Below are 19,076 nucleotides of genomic sequence, written 5' to 3'. Positions count from 1 at the left end.
CATTTATTATGTTGTTATTAAAATTTTATTAACCTTATTACACTATCATTACACTGTGATTACACTTTTGTTACACTGTTGCAGAGATGGGCAAAGAGAGTAGATTTTTTCAGGTATCATTACTTTAACTTGTGTGAAAAGTACTTAAACTTTTACCAGTCTTTTAAACATGAGTATTGGTACTTCTACTTAAGTGAAGGATGTGTGTACTTTTGTCATCTATGGTTGTGCGTGATAGCCAGGAAATGAAAAAAGGAGTGCAATGACAATAATAATATTTCTCATGCCACCAAATACAGATGAAACATTAATGAAAATGGAAGTAGAAAGTACAGATATTTGTGAAAGTAAAAGGTTTTCAGAAAAATAAATAATGAAGTACTGATACCAGTAAACAACAACAATGTAATAACAACATAATAACGGTGTAACAACCCTATAACAGTGTAACAATAGTGTAATAACAGTGTAGTCACAGTGTAATGATAATTGTTATAGTGTTATAATAACAACATAATAACAGTAACGACAGTAGAACAATGGTGTAATGACAGTGTAACAATGGTGCAGAGAAAGTACACACATCCTTCACTCAAGTAGAAGTACAGATACTCATGTTTAAAAACACTCTGGTAAAAGACAAAGTAGGCTGACTTCACTTTCTAATTTTCACTCAAGTTAAAGTAAAGAAGTGTGGGCTCTGACATAGGGTCAGAAGGTGGGCCTGGACATATATTTTATCACAGGGCCCGGGATTCCTAGCAACTTCTAACACCCATTCACAAGCCAAGTCTATGAACACAAAAGTAGGTCTACACGGGTGTGGAGGAGGTGGTAGTGGGGAACGGACGGTCAAATGAAAATGGATTATTGCTTCAGTAGGATTGGAGGATCTTTAATGCCCCCTAGTGGATAGCGAAGTGATTAAAGGACTACTCTGCTGCCTCTCTCTACCGCTGGCTATATCATTTCTGAAACAGCTGCGGTCTACGTGCTGCACCGTAACACTAACAACTACATGGCAAGCCGACTAATTCCGTCCCACATTCTCCCATCAGAACCACGGGACTGACTCATCGCAGATATGAATTGTGAACGATTTTATCCGACATCACAGCGGTTTCTTTACTGATGAGAATGTGTGCTTTTCATTCTCCAGCCTGCAGTCTCGCTCCCCTCTCTCTCCCAGCGCCTTGTGTCCCAGTCCTGGAATTCTTCCATCTCCCCAATTACTAGAGCATTGCCTCTCCCACGGTATAGCTGACAAGCTCCCATACCTCCTACAGTTCGCACAGCGATAAAAAAAAAAAGAAAAGTCTTACCACTTGTTTATAATACGCATTTAGCCTAATGCATTATATAAAAAAACAAATTAGAATAACTTTTCTCACAATATATACTATAATGGGATACAGTTGACTGCAGTTGTGTACATTTTTCATCCCAAACTAAGACTATTTTTGAACACATGAATCTAAGATGTTGGATTTTCAACGTCTTGACGTTCTGATTGCTGTGTAAAATGACACCATGAGGGGGCAGCCAAGTAAAGAAAAAATCAAGTGCCAGATTTTTTAAATGTTTTTTATTTTATTAAACTTGTACAAAAGGGTTAGCTTGCTATAATTAGTGATTCGAGAAATATATTAGATTAGCATCACTGTTAATGTTTTGTTAGACGCATTGCAAAATGTTATGAAATATAAGACATTTTTAGTGCAATAGCATGGCTTATGAAGTAATGTACCTATGTGATTACATTTACTGGTTGTGAATTGATACATTTGACAATGGATGTAAAAGGTGTTTAGCACCATTCTTTCAAAGCACCAAAGTGCATGCATGCATGTATGCATGTAAGCAGACGTAAACTTTAATCTAAAACCAGTGACGCATGGACCTTTAGGTTAGAGAAGGAAGTAGACATAAACACTTTAATAAATGTAAGTCTTTTGACAGAGTAGAGAAACAAATAGAATGCCATTTCAAAATACCTTCCATTCTCAGAAGTCCCATTAAAAAGTTTGTCTCAGTGACACACGAGATGAAGATCAACGTTAATTATTTTGTCTTGAGTCTTAATATCTGTATTTTACATGACCCATCCTTTCCACACACATCCAGATTCTTCAGCACTGAAGACTTGATGTACCACTTGTAATGCCATGTCCCCAAGGCTACATCCCTGAACCTTCCTCCAGCACAGTCTCACCACCAGGGCTCTGGTGGCAACACACAGAAAACAATACATTTCAGCATGCCATATGGCCTAGGATTGCCTGGTATTACTGCTTGGAAAACACATTTCCTCCTACCTCCGCAACTCCATTTAGCTGCACCTGGGAACTCTCCTCCTGTAGATGACAAAAAAAGGTCCACAAAAGTCAAAACATTTCAAAGAGTTTCATAAGTGGAGTGATAATACTCCGTATCCCAATGGCACAGTATGACCGCAACCCTTTGACCAGTCAGTCGCATTCTAAGGTCAGTAATGTGATCTTTTGAGCAGATGCACAAAGTCCATGTTAATGTCCTGACCTGGCGTTGTCTGAGGGCCCTATACTCATATGTCAGGACTCTGGTGCTGCCTGCATATCTTAGGCAGATTACATTACATACTTTTGTTCATAGCACAGAATAGCAGGATGACACAGATGTCCTGTATTTTCCTTTATTTGTTCAAGTTTCTCATACTATGATGAACAAATTCAAGTAAAAACATTTCGTTTAGTTGTTGGTTGCATGCACAATTCACACATATGGAAAACAGGCCTACGCATTGGTGTTCTATGTCACATCATTTTCTTATAGGAAAATTGCTTGTGCTCAGATATCACAATATGTGTTTTTTTTTACGACTTGACATCAAGATTTGAATGAAAGCATCTCTCCAGAAGGATGAGGTTCCAACTGTGTCTGGATCCTGGCTACGTCCCTCAGACGTGGCTCCACAGCGCTGTGTGTGGCAGGGGGAACTTACATAGTCAAAGTTGGCCTCCAGCAGCTCCTCCGTCTCACTGTCCTCCATGCTGCAGCCTGCGTGGAAGCACTCTGCAGACCGCTTCTCTCTGGGTGGTCGGAGGAAGGCGACCGCTGTCGATTTCCTCAGCAGGGCTGGGAAAACATGGAAGCACTGTAGCGTGACGTGAGCTTGAATCGCGTATTACTGATAAGGGACGGCTGATAGGTCCCCCGTCGCTCCTGTGGCCTCCTGGCTGGAGAGGTGCAGGGTAAACAGGAATGACTTACCTGCCTCACAGATGTAGGTCATCATGAACAGCGCGGCCAGCAGTGTCACAGTCATGTCTACACGCAGTCCCATCCCTTCTCATGCACACCAGTGTTGTGCCCCTAAAATCCCTAGCACTTTGTATGCTACCTTAGAAAACACCACGCCCCTCTTGCCATCTCTGACATTGTCAATGCAGCGAGTGTGTGTGTATGTGTGTGTGTGGGTGAGCATGTGTGCAATCTACTCTTTACAGATGGAATTTGGCCAAGGACGGGGCTCTAATTACCTAGCTGTGTCCTCCATTCCCCTGGTAGATGAGGCATGAACAGCTTAGTATTCATGTCAAATAAACTGTAAGAATAGGACAGGACGAAGATGAAATCACAATCATGCTGCCACCAGACGAACCGACGAGCAGAAGTCCCACTCAGTCATGCAAACAGTTTAACACACAGGAGGACACATAGATAAACTAAGTCACTGGTTAGTTAAACGAGGCCATTATCATCAAGTCAGATTTAGATACTATAGAGGGAGTCAAGTGGCTGAGCGGTTAGGGAATCGGGCTAGTAATCAGAAGGTTGCCAGTTCGATTCCCGGCTGTGCAAAATGACGTTGTGTCCTTGGGCAAGGCACTTCACCCTACTTGCCTTGGTGGAATGTCCCTGTACTTACTGTAAGTCGCTCTGGATAAGAGCGTCTGTTAAATGACTAAATGTAAATGTAGATGCTGAGATCATAGATAAAGTACATCCGATACTGATATTGGGGCACACATCAGGAGCTACAGCTGCAGGATGGTGAAGAGTTGATGACAGCATACGCACACCTTGTGGATGTTCTTATGAAGGTTTACTACATGTTGACATTCAGTTTGCCAACTATTCAGTTCAGGCTGACTAAAGGCTACACTAACTATTTGGGTCCTGTTTACCGGAGCACAACAAATTGGATCCTGAAGATTTTTGGAGAGGAGGCCAACAGAGAAGTGATCCAGTGATTTGAGGATAAAGTGCCTGTGATGCAGGGTGTAGTGTTTCCCTGCTCCCATATTTAAGGGGCCAAATAAGTAAGTGAGGGCAATGAGCGATGTGTCTACCACCGCCCTGCCATACTTGGCACATACCTCTACTTTGGTCTCCTCTGTCTGAATTTGGAACATGCCAATACTGATCTCTATATTTCACGGTCATCATGTCATTAGCTCTCTGTTAAATGGCCCACAGCCGCCACCTAGACTGTATGCTTTGGAACATTTTCAAAAGCAGAACACATAGTTGAATACGGTTGAATAATAGACCGTATACCATTAAACTTGCCGGAGGGTTTTTGTCAGAGGTCATGAAGAGGTTATGAGATTAGCTCCAACTCTCTGTCCTCCAAACTTCAGTGTGTGTTTACTTGCCCTGGTGTCAACTGACCACATCTCCAACCGGCTACCTGCTGCTGAGTGTTACTCTCTCTGGTTTGTAACATTCCACTGGAAGTGGCACATTGAGTCCCCTATGTTCTTTGTGGTTGTCTGGCACTGGAGATTCCTTCCTGGCTCTGCCTAAATGGATCCAATAGAGAGGCCTTAACTTGATATGCCGTGGCAAACTCACTGGTGCATGCTGATGGATGGAACGATGTTTCTAGAACCTTTAGCCACTGTGCTTAAAGGAGACACGGGGACGAGCACCTCATCGATCTCATGAACATCATTTATTTATTGAAAAGGAAGATGTTACCAGACCAAATGAAAGCACATAGTAGTCAAATGAAGTGTTAGGTATTTTTTTTGTTTCTTGGAAAGACACAACCCAACCTCAGTTCTGTATTCACTGTTTTTTTAATTGTAATGTGATATAGAACTTCTATACATACAAACATACATATAAACCTATGTTAATCAAAACAATCATTGTGTCATTGTAAAAGCCATTTAGATAACCCGAATCACTTAATATTATTTTCGTTTTTGTGTTTGTGATCCAACACCACCAAATGAGCCCAAAAAGGAGCTGAAAGTCTCAATCTCTAATGTTTTAAATCAGTATAAACAATCTTAAGTGGCTTTTTGACTCATTAAAGGCAAATATTTGACAACATCTAATCCCCAAAACAAGTTTGTATCAGGATGTTCTTATTTCTCTTTATTATGAAATCACTTCATAATAATTTCTAAAGTGCCATTCAATCATTTTGAAATGAAATAAAAAAACATCTCAGCTCATTGCTTTAGTGTGTATAACAATAGATATAGGTAACTATAGACAGAGTCTTGTGATTCATGTCTCTGAAAGATACACACAGCCAGAGCAACATGTCTTATATTGTGCTAGAGATGCAGTCAAACTTTCTGAAGATTTTATGTACAATAGTGGGATTTTGTTGTCCTTGTTTTGTAACAATTCATTCTGATGGCTTGTAATAGGAAGGCACTTAAAGGGACAACACATCTTTCAACGCCATATCAAACTCATATACCAGATGTATAATTTTGTAAAGTAGATTAGCATAAGACAACCATTACCCTTGTAGAAGTGAAAATAATGTTAACATTTATGTGTACTTGAGTAGTCTGTTTACGAGAACATGATTCTTGACAACAATAAACAGTTTCAAATGGAAAGTAATATCGTCAAATGATTAACTGAATTGTGATATACTGGCTCTGAACACCAGCTTTAGTTTGGTCTCATCGAACACATTAGCTTGACAGTCATTGCAGCCCTGAGCTCTAGACCTAACTGTTAAGCAATAGATACAAACAAGTATATAATACTGACTTCTTTTACACACATAAATACGCTCAATCTAACATTAGCTCCTGAAGGGCAAATGTGGTTTGTCAATGCCACACAGTGAATGTGAACTTGAAATAACCAGCGCAGGGAGGATGATTAAGGATTAGTCCAAGAACTTGATCTCTAACTAAGATAAAAACCACCCCATTTACACTAGGGTGTTCTTGTCACAGTTCATTAGCAAGCTCTCTCTCTCTCTCTCTCTCTCTCTCTCTCTCTCTCTCTCTCTCTCTCTCTCTCTTTCCTGCTCTTTCGGCCGCACAGCTCTTAGACCAAAGATAACATCTCACCAAAAAATGCCCCAAAATAATGATCTGCTCACATTAGCTTACACACTGAATCTGGTTATCATGCTTAACAGTGTACAGCAGCATAGTCTGACATACAGAGATCATTTGGGTATTGAATTGGACATGGACCAAACCCTTTCTGTCTATTTTACTGAATGGCCCCTCTTCCTCACATTCTCTATCCTGTCACAACCTCATACGGCCTTACCACTGCTAAGCATCAGTCCTGTATAGAGTCTTTCAGTGTGATAGTGAAGGCATTTGCAGACTGTCAGGTAGTCCTTACAGCAGGAAGAAGAGTGCCCAGCGGTTGTCTTGAGTTTTGCACTCACTGCAGCCCAGTGCCCAGTCTCTGAGCAGTCCTGAATGTCCTCACACTGTATGTGTATGACCTCCAGCAGTCTCCAGCATGTCAGTTTGGTCTCTACACTTCTTTCTCTCCTTTACTGTGGAATGACGTGCGTCTCAAGTTCTCCTTGACCTTGACAAATTCCGGCGCTCTCCCCGTCTCTTCCTCCAGCTTCTCCTGCTCCTTATCCAGCTGAACATGAAACAGAAGACGGTTCAGTCTTTTGCCTTGAGACAAGACAAGCCTTCTCACTGAACTGATATACTCTGGCTAAAAAGACATATTTTATATATTTTGTATCAAAAGCCGTTGACTGCCTGCCTGCCTGGCGCCGAGATGGACTGATATCTCATACCTCTTCCAGTTTTTTGTGCCTCTTTTGGAGCTCCTGTTCCAGAGGAGAGACCTTCTTCCTGGCATCATCCTCCACTTTTCTCTGTTTGATCATCTGCTCCCTCTTCCTGGCCTCCAGCACGCGCTGCAGCTCGGGCTTGGTCTCCACACTCACCCCACCTCTGCCGGCAGAAGAAGCAGCCCCCATTCAGGACAGCATGGAAGAGAGAAAATTTAGTAAAACATAAGAAAGAAAGAGAGAAAAAAGCACCGAATATTTCAGAAAAGCATTTAGCGTTTTTGTTACGATTGCTGACTCTCCAGCAGGGGGCAATCTTGCCGTATTCAGCAGTGTTTTTTTCCAGATGACAAACAACAAGGATAGAAATCAATGAACAGTATGACACAAGTACTAGTCAGACACACTAAAATATATTAGCATGACTGATTCCAATGAGGGTTTACGTTTATCGACTGGCCTGGATCTCCAGGCCCATTCCGTTCTTCGCTTGCATGTCATTAAGTGTGGTGAAAATAGTTTGAAAGGTGTACTTCTTTGTGTTGTGCCTATGGCACCACAAAACAAACCCAGAACTATTTATTCCGTATTATTTTATCTCATTCTTTCTTTCTCATACTACTTTCACCTATGTGTGACTGTTAATTCAATGACTCACTCTGAAAATAAGTGCAGTCACAGTATTTTGTGAGGTGAATTTTGTTGGTACACTGGGGGAGGTGTAATTAATGTTTGCTTTAATTTAGTCCATGTCCATGACACAACTCCATAGAGAGGAAAGAACATGACAAACAAACACGGAGTCAATTAGGATTCTGCCTCCTTCAGCATCCTAACACACACACAAACACAAACACACACACAGTTTTTTCATTATGCAGTATGTGGGAAAACAGTACCAATACAGAATATCAAATCTACTGCTACAGAAGTGAATGCAAAAGTAATCCATAGAGGGTGTTTTGCTACCCATGGCTGAGAACAAGAATAGCATTGTGAGAGGAGGTGATATCTGAACCTACTTACGTCAATCAGAGACCCTGGGACCACGGACTCCTCACTTAAAGAAATCCATAGAAAGACTCATGTTTCTTCTGTTGCCACAGAGCATTGTTAGCTGGGAGGACATTTGAACCCCATCTTGGTTTTTTCTCCCTAGATGTTGTTTTGTGTTTTTTGTCTTTCTTTCTTCTTCTTCTTTTTCTTTTTTTCTTACTAGATTTCCTTTCTATCTTCACCTCAGATTTCAGGCATCAGTGCCACTCAATGGCTCAAGAAGCCTTATCAGGAAAGAGGCAGAGAAAGAGAGAGGAACAGCATTTTGAAAGGAGAGAAGACACAGTGGAAGACACAGATGGAGAGAGAATTACAGAAAGAACGAGAGAGAGAAAGACAGAGAGCGGCAGAGAGAAAGAGAGCAACAGACTACTCAATCTGGGAGATTGTGTTCAGTTGTTGATGACCTAATTCTTGCACTCCCATCACTGTGTTGTGGCTTATCTCCTTAGCACTGTTACCCCCCCCCCCCCTCCTCTCTCTTCAGCACAGTTTGCCTCCTCTGGGCATTGACTCTTACAGCCATGTCCCTCTCTGTTCCGGTGCCACTGCCAACCCTGCAGATAGATGCTTAATTGCAGGCATGGAACCCTGCCAGTTTACCTCTGATTATCTGCCTAATGGATGGCTGATGTTGTGCATGTGTGTGTGTGTGTGTGTATGTGTGTGTGTATGTGTGTGTGTGTCGGTACACACATCCAAGAGACAATAAAACATCTGATCATGGGCAAACATGCCATCGATTAGGTGCCTTTTATATTTATGATGAACGGTGGTAAATTAAAGTGCACCAAAGGAAAGCCCAGGGGGAGAGTTGTGATGTGGATGAAAGCCCAGGGGGAGAGTTGTGATGTGGATGAAAGCCCAGGGGGAGAGTTGTGATGTGGATGAAAGCAGTTATCCATGATCTAAGCCTTCACAGTACACCAGGTCGCTGGACTTCTCCTCCCTCATTCTACTTCAAAATGTGGGAAGTGGACATATTCAATAAGTCTCTGATTACAGGAGAGAGGCTGCAGAATGTGTGAGTTCATATTTCTAACAGGTTTTCATCACAGTGATTACAGTACAAGAGTTATGAACCCAGACCAATTGGTCTGGCCCTGCTAAATCGGAATCCATCTAACTGTTCACCTAACCAAATCATATTTTCCATTGTTCTGATTTAAAAGCTTTTTAGTTGTTCACAGGCTGTTTTTCTGGAGTCCTACCATTCCTTGGCAGTGAGTCAGCAGGACTAGAGGGGGATAAAGGGTCTCTGTTGCCCACTCTGAAAGGATGGAGTCCGCACTCTCCCTTCATGGTGAGCTTGAGAGCTCCTGTTTGGGGATTTGACCAGTTTCCAAAACACAGTGATACAGGCTGGTACTGTGCTGGGATGATACCTTGCAACAACTGGGGCCTATCAACCCCACATTCGTTTACTAGTTGTTGGTGCTTTAAAAACTGGGAGAACAAACTGTCAAAGAGACCTAAAAGATCTTTAGTATTTGGGCTTCTCTTTATCCTGACTTTACACTGTAACCTTGATATGAGTTATGGGGACTATGGTTATGTTACTTTATAAAATATTAATCTGTACCAACCATTAATCTGTACCAACCAGTGCAAGGTTAAAGCTGTCTAGCAAAATGGTACTGTACTGCTATGTTACTGTCGTGTGTTTGAACTGGCTAAATGATGTTGCTTAAACTGTTGCTAAATTCTGCAACCATTTCAAATCCCATGGGGCTTTCTACCACTATCTCTCATTTCTAAATCTGGCATTGGTCAAACATCCTGTTTCCTACGTTCTCATTTGAGACCTTTGCTTCATCAACAACATGTTCTCTCATCAACACATGGCAGGATTTATGCTGCTTTGTACTCAGACCTTCAAATACAGTAAATAGGTAAAGACTGTTTTGTGTAATTTTCTAGAAGGGTAATAAAGTAACATTAGACTGTATTGTATTATGGTCAGTTGTCCTGATATTCTTTATGTTTAAAGTATTATATACTTTCTTTTTTATTATGTATTACATTTATACAAATTCCTGACTGTACTGTTTTCACAAATATTACTTAATCTTGACGTTGTCACTGCAATTAAAAAAATCTGCTATTACAAAAACAACTGACAACTGAAAGAGAATTAAATATAATAGATTGCTCAGATTAGTCCCTTCTCCTTCTTACACATATATATACACACACACACTTAAACACACACAGGCACGCACACGCATGCATACGCACCCACAAACGTTATCATAACTCTTTAAAAAGCTATTTGCTTGTTTGTAAACAAAGACCCATAATTAGATGATGTGGGTGAATGTTTGTACCGTTTGTGACTCAGGAGCAGTTCTCGATGGAGGTCCTGGTGGCTTTTGGAGGATTTCACTGGATTAACGAGCTTTTTGGGTTTGATGAGATCATCCTCAGCCTCCGTGTAATCTGGCTGGGGCACGTAGCTGGAGGCATGGGGCGGCTCCCCCTGGGGATGGGCCTGACGGTGCTTCTGGCTGCCATCGTGAGCGGGAATCTGCTCCCACTGCAGGTCTGCATAGGCCGACGCTGGAGCACACAGGCAGGGGAGAGAGGGGGGGGGGGAAGGGGGGAGAGAGGGGGAGAGAGGGGGGGGGGGGAGAAAAGGAGAGGGGGAGAGGGGGGGAGAGGGGGAGAGGGGGAGAGAGATTTTACACAAGCATCCAAATAGAGAGAGCAACAAACGAAGCAAATATGGGAGGAGTTTTCAAAGGAAAGAGGGGCGGATTCGATTTTTGATTTTCGATTTTGTCGACGATTCACATGATCCGTGTCAGAAGAAGACTGTGTGAATGTCAACCAAATCTCTCCCCAGAAAAGCCTGACGTACGTGCAGTTTAACAAGCATCCGAAGCCTCTGTCCTGCCACGGGACATCTGGATCAGCTTGAGAGGAGAAACACATTCCTGCTCAGTCACATTCATTAACCAGCCTCCAGCTGAGGAACTGCAGGTGATTCCACAGACTGATTCCATGTCCCATTTCCCTGTCTTGCTCCCCCCCCCCCCCCCCCCTCTCTCTCTCTCTCTCTCTCTCTCTCTCTCTCTCTCTCTCCCTCTTTCTTTCTTTTACTCTTACAGTCTGTGTTACACCCTACCACTTCAATGTAAAGCAAACATACAATATGTAAACCCAATAGGGAATGCCAGGCTCATTGAATCTTGACTCACCAAGTAAATCATTAGCCACTCTGTAAAGGTTAAACTTGAGTGACGTGAATGGGGCTCAGTGGCGTGACCACTCCTCAGTGTTCTATGTGGAACTATTGGCCAGCAGAACTGAATAGGTTTTGCTTTTCGAACATGAAATAGATGTACGTAAACGGGAGAGAGTTGTATCTCCGGGCAGTCTCCGTTCTTACAGATATGACTGTAGTTTCTTTCGACTGTATTTCATTTCAGTTTGTCTCTTCCTAGAGGATCCAGATTATTAGGCACCTGATCCCAGTCAAAGTGTTTCTGGACAGAGAGATCAGGTGTCATACGCAAGCAGGCCAGCACGCAACAATGACTCGCCTTTCTCAAGTGAAACCAGACCCATCTCCGCTACTTAATATTTCAGAAAAATGAAATGAGCTCTGCTTGTCTTGTCTCAGCACTTCCCAATCAGTGCTTTGAGAGTATGTTGATGATGGATTTAAAAGGAGAGTAGTTGACTTTGGGACTGAAAAACTAAATTATTGTCGACTGTCTATACAGTATATATGATGCAACTAGATGGACAAATCTGATGTTGCCCTTGTAAACACAGATGATCAAATGTTAGTTTGTTAGTAGTCAGGTTAGCAGTAAGTCTGCTCCTTGATGTATTTCTGAATAAGAGCACAGCAGAATACAATTCTATGTTGTGTTTGTTTAACTAGTTAATAAGTTGTGCATTTCTAGCTCATAAAACACGTTAGTGGGGAACAGCCATTCATAAGTGACTGAAAACCAGGAATGTCCTGTAAGAGCCTCTGTTTCAGCCTGAGCGAAACCTACAGGCAGCCAAGCCAGGAGACCCAGCCTGTGTCTTTAAAGTGATGATTAGAACAACCATATCACTGACCAATGAATGAAAGAGAATCAATTGGACACACAGGACTGGACACAGAACAAAAATAGGAAGAACCTGAATAGGAAAGAGGGTAGGCGCTAAGTCTACAGCGAACACAGAGGTGAGGACTCAAAGAGAGCATCAAGGCACAAGAGAGAGTGTAGGTAAATGTTTTAGGCCAGTGACATCAGAATCAGAATCAGAATCAGAATCAGAATCATCACATCATTTATGATTTCAATCAAGTCTATAATCCTCCATATTTAACGTTTGCCTAAGCTCTATGAAAGTAAACTGGCCAGCCTCTAAAGATAAAGCTTACATACGGAGTCACATACTTGTAGCCAGACAGCCATACACAGACAGTCTTGGGTCTATATTGTGGTTGAATTGATTTGATATATAAAACAAGCAAGCTAGCTAATGGGTCCATCATTCCATAGCAAGTTACTCATGTCTCTGTGATTTGCTGTCATTCAATTACATCTGGCCAGGGCTTTGTGATGCATTTTCGTATAATCTGGGAACAGCATGAGAAATTCTATATTTACTGGTGTGTCTGGTGGAAGGATTCAAACTGATGCTCAGTGTAGGAGCTGGATGACCATACTCCCATTATTCAGTCACTCTTAGAATCTGTCTGCCCAATTTTTTCACTACACACTATTGAATACCACTATATGAGGACACATATATATAGATTAAGAGCAAAACACCACTAACTTGACTTCAGTATAGTCATAGTCTACTGTGCTGAGCTACATCCCTAGCCTAATGATGCAGTTGCCTATAAACCCAGTAATTTCATTCCTGTCTCGTCTCATGACGCTATGCATCTTGGGGGTGAAAAAGCCCCAGGGTGAAAGAGGTCTCAGCTTGTATACAAACGAAACACTGGCTGTCGCCTTGGTAACATCAGCTTAGACCCTAGGATGCCTAAAACGACCAGGTTCTCAAGGGGGCTGAGTGGGGGAGGCATGTTTCCCATAATACACTGTGAATGCAGATTGATGATGTGCCATGAAATTCAGTCTGAGCTTGCATCTAGTCATTATCATTAAAAAGGCTAGGAGGTCCAACTTTCTATCAGCAGCCAAACACAACACAAGCTGTGAGAATAGACCTTACACTGAGGCCAGTCAAAAGCTCTCAGAACAGGGTGAGAATATAATCACAGAACATAGTACAATATTGCATGACAACATGAACATGTAACAATACATAGTACATTGGATCTATAGTGAATGGATACACAATTTGAAGATAAAACTTTGATGAAATGGAAACTGCAGAGACATTTCTGGACGGTTCGCATCATGAGTGTGTTCAAGAACACTGTGTTTGTTAAAGTAGAGTTGTTAATTGCTGTTATTCAAATTTAGGGCTTTAAAACATACACTCACACCCACACACACACACCCACACACACCCACAGGCACACACACACCCACATACACACACACACCCTCTGATAACTGTTCAAACATGAACAATGGCACAGTTTATTTGACCCGATCCCATCCTACTAGAGGTGGTTCTTAAAGCAAACACACCCTGGTGATAGGATTGGTGAAAACAACATTTTGTTAAATGTATCCTTCAGCTTTGTGGAACACATGTTTTATGTTAAAGGAAACAAGTGATTATGCAAGAGCATGTCAGACACCACTTTTAGAGTTGTTTTACAGTTTCAGGAGGGTAGACGGCTATGTCAGCTGTCCGTTCCTTTGATTTTGTCAGTTTGCTTTTATGAAACAGACATCAACACAGAAGCTCTCATTGCAAAATTACATAGAATTACAGTGACATCCTAATATTTTCAAGCGCACACATACTCCCATTTTCTTTGTCAATGTCACAAACACAAAAGATTCGCTGGAGCTACAGTACCACAAATATGATGTCACAAACTTCCACATGACAATAACCTGCAGTATGAGTGTAGTATTTCAGAATGTACTTCTTTCCTACCCCTGGAGGTCTTGTAGAGTCAGAGTACAGCCTGCATGACTCCGCTCTTCTTACCTGACTTGACCATCACGTCCCTGGGCCTCCCTGTGTGGCCAGGCGGGTACAGGCTCTGGGTGACCCTCTGTGCCATCTGACTGCACGCACGTGTGTGTATCCGGGGTGTGCGTGTGTCTCGTCTCAGAGAGCCAACACGTCCCTGTGCAGAGGCCGGTCAGAGGCAGAGCTGAAGCAGCAGTCCTTTAAACATGCCTCCCTCTCCCTGCCCTGGACCGTGTGAACAGTCACATGACCACCCCTGGGCCGTTCCCTGCCCTGCCCCTCCTCCCTCTGTGGCTGCCTCGCACTCTTCTTCTCCCCTCCCTCTCTCTCCCTCTCTCTCCCTCTCTCTCTCCCTCTCTCTCCCTCCCTCCCTCTCTCTCTCCCTATCTCCCTCCCTCCCTCTCCCTCCCTCCCTCTCTCTCTCCCTCCCTCCCTCCCTCCCTCCCTCCCTCCCTCCCTCCCTCCCTCCCTCCCTCCCTCCCTCCCTCCCTCCCTCCCTCCCTCCCTCCCTCCCTCCCTCCCTCCCTCCCTCCCTGTCTCCCTCCCTCCCTGTCTCTCTCCCTCTCTCTCACAGATAATGTTGCTGCCTCTTTGCTGCTCTCGCTCCCCCTTCAAACTGCTCTTTCTCTCTCCCTTCTCACTCTGTTCTGCACTCCCACGCTTTACCTCGCTCACACACACTTTCTCTGTCCCCTCTCTCTGTGCCACCCCCCCCCCATCTCCCTCTTCACCCTCATCCTCTCTCCCCCCCTCCCCCTCTCCCTCCTGTTTCCCCTCTCTCTGATCCCGGTGGGCTCTAGCTGGTGGGATTAGCACAGGGCTTAAGCTCCCTGGTTTAATACTGATATTAACCAGAAGTCATCCGAGTGCTAGTTCTCATACTCCCTGAGTAATACTGTACCCAGGCTCTGCCTGTGCACACAGAGCTTCTGTACATAATACTCGACCAGTATACCACTCAAAGTCTGTATCCTTCTGTAAACACACTGTCTGCCTCTGTCCCTGCCTATCTCCAACCTGTTACAGGTTATCATTTGTTTACTTTTCGAGGTTGATGGTATCGAACTTGTGTTTATCAGACTGGTCAGCAGTGAAATGTCACGCACAAGAGGTCCTGCCAGTCTGGGTCATGGAGAATGGATATGGAACAGGTCCATTACGCCTGCATGTACACGCGGAGGAAGCGATAACACAAGGCTATCATTCAGAGGTGCTGGGCTCTGCTTCCCAGCGGGGCTGGCTGGGCACTGGGACAGTAACCTGAGAGGGGCAGACCTACCTGTGCCATTCACGTGCCTTCCATTTTTCACACTCTGCTGCGCCTGGTGTTGTTGCTGCTGCTCAATAGTGTAGGCCTTCTGTGTGGAGGAAAGATGGGGTGTGAAGGGGGGGGGAGAGAGAGATAGGAGAGAGTGGGAGAGGATAGAAGAAGGGGAGAGAGAGGGTGGGGAGAGAGAGAGATATATTAGTTGTGACAGCCATCATTCCATCAGCTCACATCCGCCCATCATGCTTGTGATGAGGTTTGAGCGTCCTCATTGGTTTAACTGGAAATGACCGGCCTTTAACGGGAAATGACCGGCTTGCAGCCCCTCAGTGACAGCAGACATTAAACACTTGTCCTCTTCTTCTTCTATGCCTCATCTCTTCACTCCGGCTAACATACCTCCGTAAAGACCTTTGTCCCCACATCCGTCCCTTACACAAGGCCCCTCCCCCCTCTCCCCCCCTCCCCCCCCCCCCTCTCCCCCCTCTCCCTCTCCCTCCCCTCTCCCTGACCCTCATGGTCCTCTGTGGTTGGCCCCCAGAGGGCTGGGTTCCATACTGGAGCCTTGCAGCCCCGTAGTCTTCACTGGGCTGAGCTCCACTCAAAGAAGAGGTTTTTGGGCACCCTCTCGGATGGGTGAATGGATATTGTGTGGTTGTCTACTGTTGCTAGGAGAGGCCCTCTCAGGCTTTGGGTGGTAACAAGGCCCTCACTGTCTGGAGTAGCACTCCTCTCCCCTCCCCTCCCCCTCCTTCACCCATCAAAACCCTTGAGAGGGGGTGGGGGGGTGGGGGGGTGGGGGGGAGGTCCATCTGGGTGTGGAGGGGGCTCTGTGTGTGTGTGTGTACTGTATTTGTGTTTGTTGGTGTGTGAGTGTATGTGTATTTGAGTGTGATTGTGTGATTGGGTTGAATGGCTGGGTTTACGAGGGCTTGTGATGAATGATTTCTTTATGGTAAATGTGTCTCTGTCTCTGTGAAGACATGGTATTCCTCATGTACTGTTCTTCCAGAAGCAGAAATGTTCTGTAAATGACCCAGAAAAATGAATAATACATGATCTCACACATTCTACTACACCATAAAACCTTTAACACATACTGTATCTCCTTTGTCTAGTTGAGATGATCAAAACAGTGTTTTTTCCCCATACATGCCTGTTTTCAATTTCAAGGCAATGCTGAAATGAAAAGATTACACTGCAATATTGAAAATGCTGAATTGCTTTGAATGTACTACATTTCCGTTCATATTTCTTACAGGAAGTGACAGCTTTTAGCATGCCGTTCCTAACGTGCTTGGAAATACAACAATACGACTCGAAGCAGTATTATGATTGAAGTTGCTCACTAAGAGGATGTAAGTCTTGGATAATAAAAGAGGAGTAGAGATTTAAATGAGCTTAGGTGGAAGAAAAGTGTCTCTGTTTACAGCTACCCCGTCTAAGCCCCCGCCCCCCCCCCCCCACCGCGTCCCCCCCCACCAACCCATTAACCATTTGCCTGATCACTACACAACAGAAGGTACAGCATGAATAAGACAAATGCATAATTTGTATTTGAATAGTAAAAACTATCTCTGTACTGCTGCATCTCAGATCTCAGGTCAGATCAGGAGGATTTGTATTGTTCAGTGTTTTAGAAATGTACTCTTCTCAACTTAATTGTGATTCCAAGGTATGCCATGACGTGCCCAGAAGGCTGAGTGGATCTTAAGCCTGTTTTTGATTTCCCTCATTTTTTATTAATCAAGCTGAAAAACTGCTTGTGTCCAGATCAGACACCGTTACAGCAGCGATGTTACAGTACACCCCATAATAAGCAGAGAGAGGTTTGCTTGTTGTATTTCTGAACCTGGAGTGGACTCTGGTCTGGTGATCTGATGATCGGATCTCAGACATTCTGGGCCTCAAGTTACCTGGTCACAGCAGGGGGCAGGGGAGGTTGTCTGGAGTATTTGGTATTTCTCCACTATTTCTTGTACTAAATCAAACTATTATGTTTGCATATGGCTCACGTGCCAACAGTCAAAAATATGCTTCTGTTGTAGCCACTTTTTAAGAGCTGATTTTCCTCTCAACTTCAGGTAGCGAAAAACTGAGAGGAATTCACTTTTCATAAACTGATAAGCATTGCCTTTATTTCATAGCACTCTGTGAAATGATCGATGTTCATCGTACACTGTTCTCCCTGCGTGAGAGATTTGGTTATTCAACGTTCTACTGAGTCAGAGAGGTCATTAAGCTTCCTGGTGTCCTGACGAGATGAAAGAGCAGTAGAAGCCATGGGCTTGTGAACAGCTCTAATGGCTATACCATTACAGATGACAGTGGAAAACAACCTCTTTGGAAGTTTGTCTTAAAACGCACTGCCACCATCCCTAATTTTGATTTAGCACCTGACACCCAAAGCAGCAAAGGTTCATTCCGGTCTATAGCTCCTTATAAGTGTGGAGGAAATTAGAGCAATGAACTGATCTGTAGTCAGCTTTTACTGTTCAACCTTGTGTTGGTTGAATGTCAGATTATGTAAACTGACCCTACACCTGTGATCCTAGACAGCCAGCCTCTGCACAGGTCTTGACAACTAATAACGTTCTAGGTTCTTTTCCCAGCTTCCCTGGAGGATGGAAAACATGCTCTCAGACAGGACACAATGTTTACAGGCTTTCAGACCGGAGGGGTGCCTTGTAAACTACAAAGTCCTCTTTTAACACCAATAGGCTTTGCACATGCAAACTCAGTCACACACACACACACACACACACACACACACACACACACACACACACAGACACATCACGTCGTGTTCGACAAAGAAACAACATTTTGAGTGGTTAATTACTCAGACCCATGAGTTTTAACTCAACCGATGCTCCCACCTAGTGGACAAAGATGGTACGTTGACTGCAAATTGTTGACCGGACTGAGGTGAGACACTTACCTCAAAAGCTAAGCTGTTGTTTCGCAACTTTAGGTCAAGTGCTCTTACTCTGACCATATGTTGCAAAATTACATTTGTTACCTGTGTATAATAATATGCATGGCCTTAAGTGGTTAACTAAAGCAAATGACAGTAACTGACAGCTCCTCTAATGTATGGAAATGGAACTAATTGAATCCAGCTATCCACAGACACATATTTAAAAGGGCTTTAACAGTAGATATTGTCGATGGGCTGTCTGTGGAATGGAGCAGAATAGCCTTTAATGGACACTTCCTTGGAAGTAAATACAAGCAATCAAGCACCATCTGACCTTGAAGATGTCTGGTTGAGTCACTGCCATGGCCAAAACATGGGCAGGGGTAGAGACAAGGCAGGGGCAGGGGCAAGGCAGGGGTAGAGACAAGGCAGGGGCAGGGGCAGGAGCAAGGCAGGGGCAGGGGCAGGGCAGGGCAGGGGCAGGGGTGACAAGGACAGAGAAAGGGCTCACAAAATTAGTCTTTACTTCTAGTAGTAAGATTAAAGTGTATTCAGACAAAGTTTGGGTTGTGGTGGTCATTTGTATTTCTTTTCTTTAGAGGGTTTTTACAAACCATCTCCCCATGTAATTAAAGTTTTTTTTAAACATTGTTTTCTTTTAAACATAATAGCAGTGTTTGTGCTGGTGCTGATAGAGATGAACCCTGTCAGGGTCTTGATGAAAACTAGCAGTCAGAAGCTGCCAC

The 19,076-nt window shown here is 43.6% G+C and overlaps 1 protein-coding gene across 1 annotated transcript; it reads right to left on the bottom strand.

Annotated features, from left to right (window-relative positions):
* Window positions 1-5,528: 5,528 nt before the first annotated feature.
* On the bottom strand, window positions 5,529-14,337 carry si:ch211-236d3.4 (protein FAM107B). Its single transcript, XM_067242193.1, has 4 exons — window positions 14,159-14,337; window positions 10,396-10,627; window positions 7,016-7,175; window positions 5,529-6,852 (listed from the first exon to the last, which is right to left on the bottom strand). The coding sequence occupies exons 1-4, from the start codon at window positions 14,232-14,234 to the stop codon at window positions 6,736-6,738; spliced, it is 585 nt and encodes a 194-aa protein (XP_067098294.1). The 5' UTR covers window positions 14,235-14,337; the 3' UTR covers window positions 5,529-6,735.
* Window positions 14,338-19,076: the final 4,739 nt, after the last annotated feature.

Source organism: Osmerus mordax, chromosome 1, assembly GCF_038355195.1.
Source record: "Osmerus mordax isolate fOsmMor3 chromosome 1, fOsmMor3.pri, whole genome shotgun sequence".
NCBI classification, from domain to species: Eukaryota; Metazoa; Chordata; class Actinopteri; order Osmeriformes; family Osmeridae; genus Osmerus; species Osmerus mordax.
This window is presented reverse-complemented; position numbering and strand designations above follow the sequence as displayed.